The 1147-nt window shown below is 41.0% G+C and overlaps 1 protein-coding gene across 1 annotated transcript; it reads right to left on the reverse strand.

Moving 5' to 3' along the window:
* Positions 1-138: 138 nt before the first annotated feature.
* On the reverse strand, positions 139-807 carry PHALS_14368 (uncharacterized protein; the record flags this gene model as incomplete). The annotated part of the gene is made up of 1 exon (XM_024730167.1): positions 139-807. One exon carries the CDS (start codon positions 805-807, stop codon positions 139-141), a length of 669 nt encoding a protein of 222 aa, XP_024580471.1.
* Between the last annotated feature and the right edge of the window lie 340 nt (positions 808-1147).

Consider the following 1147-nt stretch of genomic DNA (forward strand, 5'->3'; position numbering starts at 1 on the left):
ATATACTTATCATACTTCAATACTGTGTTCTTGTGTATGTGTATGGTGAGATAAACAACCAAAGATTTTAATGACATCAAATTCATATTTATACTATACCAAACATCATATTTTAAGCACATGTCTAGAAAGTTTGATCTAATCAAGCTCCGAGATGGAAGAAGACCTGCAATCAAAAGGCATAGCTTGTTGATATCGATATTGCGTATTAGCGTTCATTTGACTCGTAAACTGGTACACAGATTCTGATTTCATCTGCAATTGTTGCATTCTCCGAATCAAATCTGCTTGGGAGCAATCCACATACACTGGATCTTCACTTGCATACTGTGGTTGATGTTGTAGTCGAGATCGATACGTAGTCACTTCAAAACACGACTCATCGAAATTGCTGTCCCGATCTTGTTGAGATGGAATTGTCGAGGCAAAGGATGACTCGAGATCGAAACCGTTTGATGTTTCCAAAATAGTTGTCGAACTCTTTTCTATCCTACATGCCATCGCTTCAGGTTTCACAGTGTCAATGAGCTGTACTGCCGAACAGCTTCTTGAAACATTAGTACCGGTTGCTCCAAGCTCTACGAATCGATCACATCTTCGAACATTTACGTTATCGGTGGTACCCAGAGTCCCAATATATTTTCCGAAATCGATATTTTCAGCTTTGGACGATGATGACGTTGGCTTAGTCCGTTGATCCATGGTCAAAATACTTTCTTCTTTAGTCGACATTGTTTCATTCAGACTATATCCCGCTTCTACGTCCCGACGCGCCATGTTACGAGCATCCATATGACTAGCGTTCATCTTGCAGTTCTTACATAATGTGGCCGGTAGACACTGAACTTGACCATTAACATATTGGTTTTCGCTTCCGATCTTGCTTTGAGTGATGCTATGTGATGAATAATTGCGTCTGATCATACCGAGGTCATGACTGACACGACACCGTGAACAGACATTAATGAGACACAGATCGCACGACGCCACGCTGGTCAGAACATTAAATTTGCGATCGCAAATTCCACAGCGTTTCAAGGAACGCTTAGAATCTAGATGTCTTTGACGAAAGTCTTGCGCAGCATTTAAGAAGTTAAGCAGCCAGCTTAGTTTTTTGTTTTGACCGCATGTTGTTGCCTCTGTGATA

The sequence above is a fragment of the Plasmopara halstedii genome (assembly GCF_900000015.1).
Source record: "Plasmopara halstedii genome assembly, contig: Scaffold_816, whole genome shotgun sequence".
Classification (NCBI taxonomy): Eukaryota; Oomycota; class Peronosporomycetes; order Peronosporales; family Peronosporaceae; genus Plasmopara; species Plasmopara halstedii.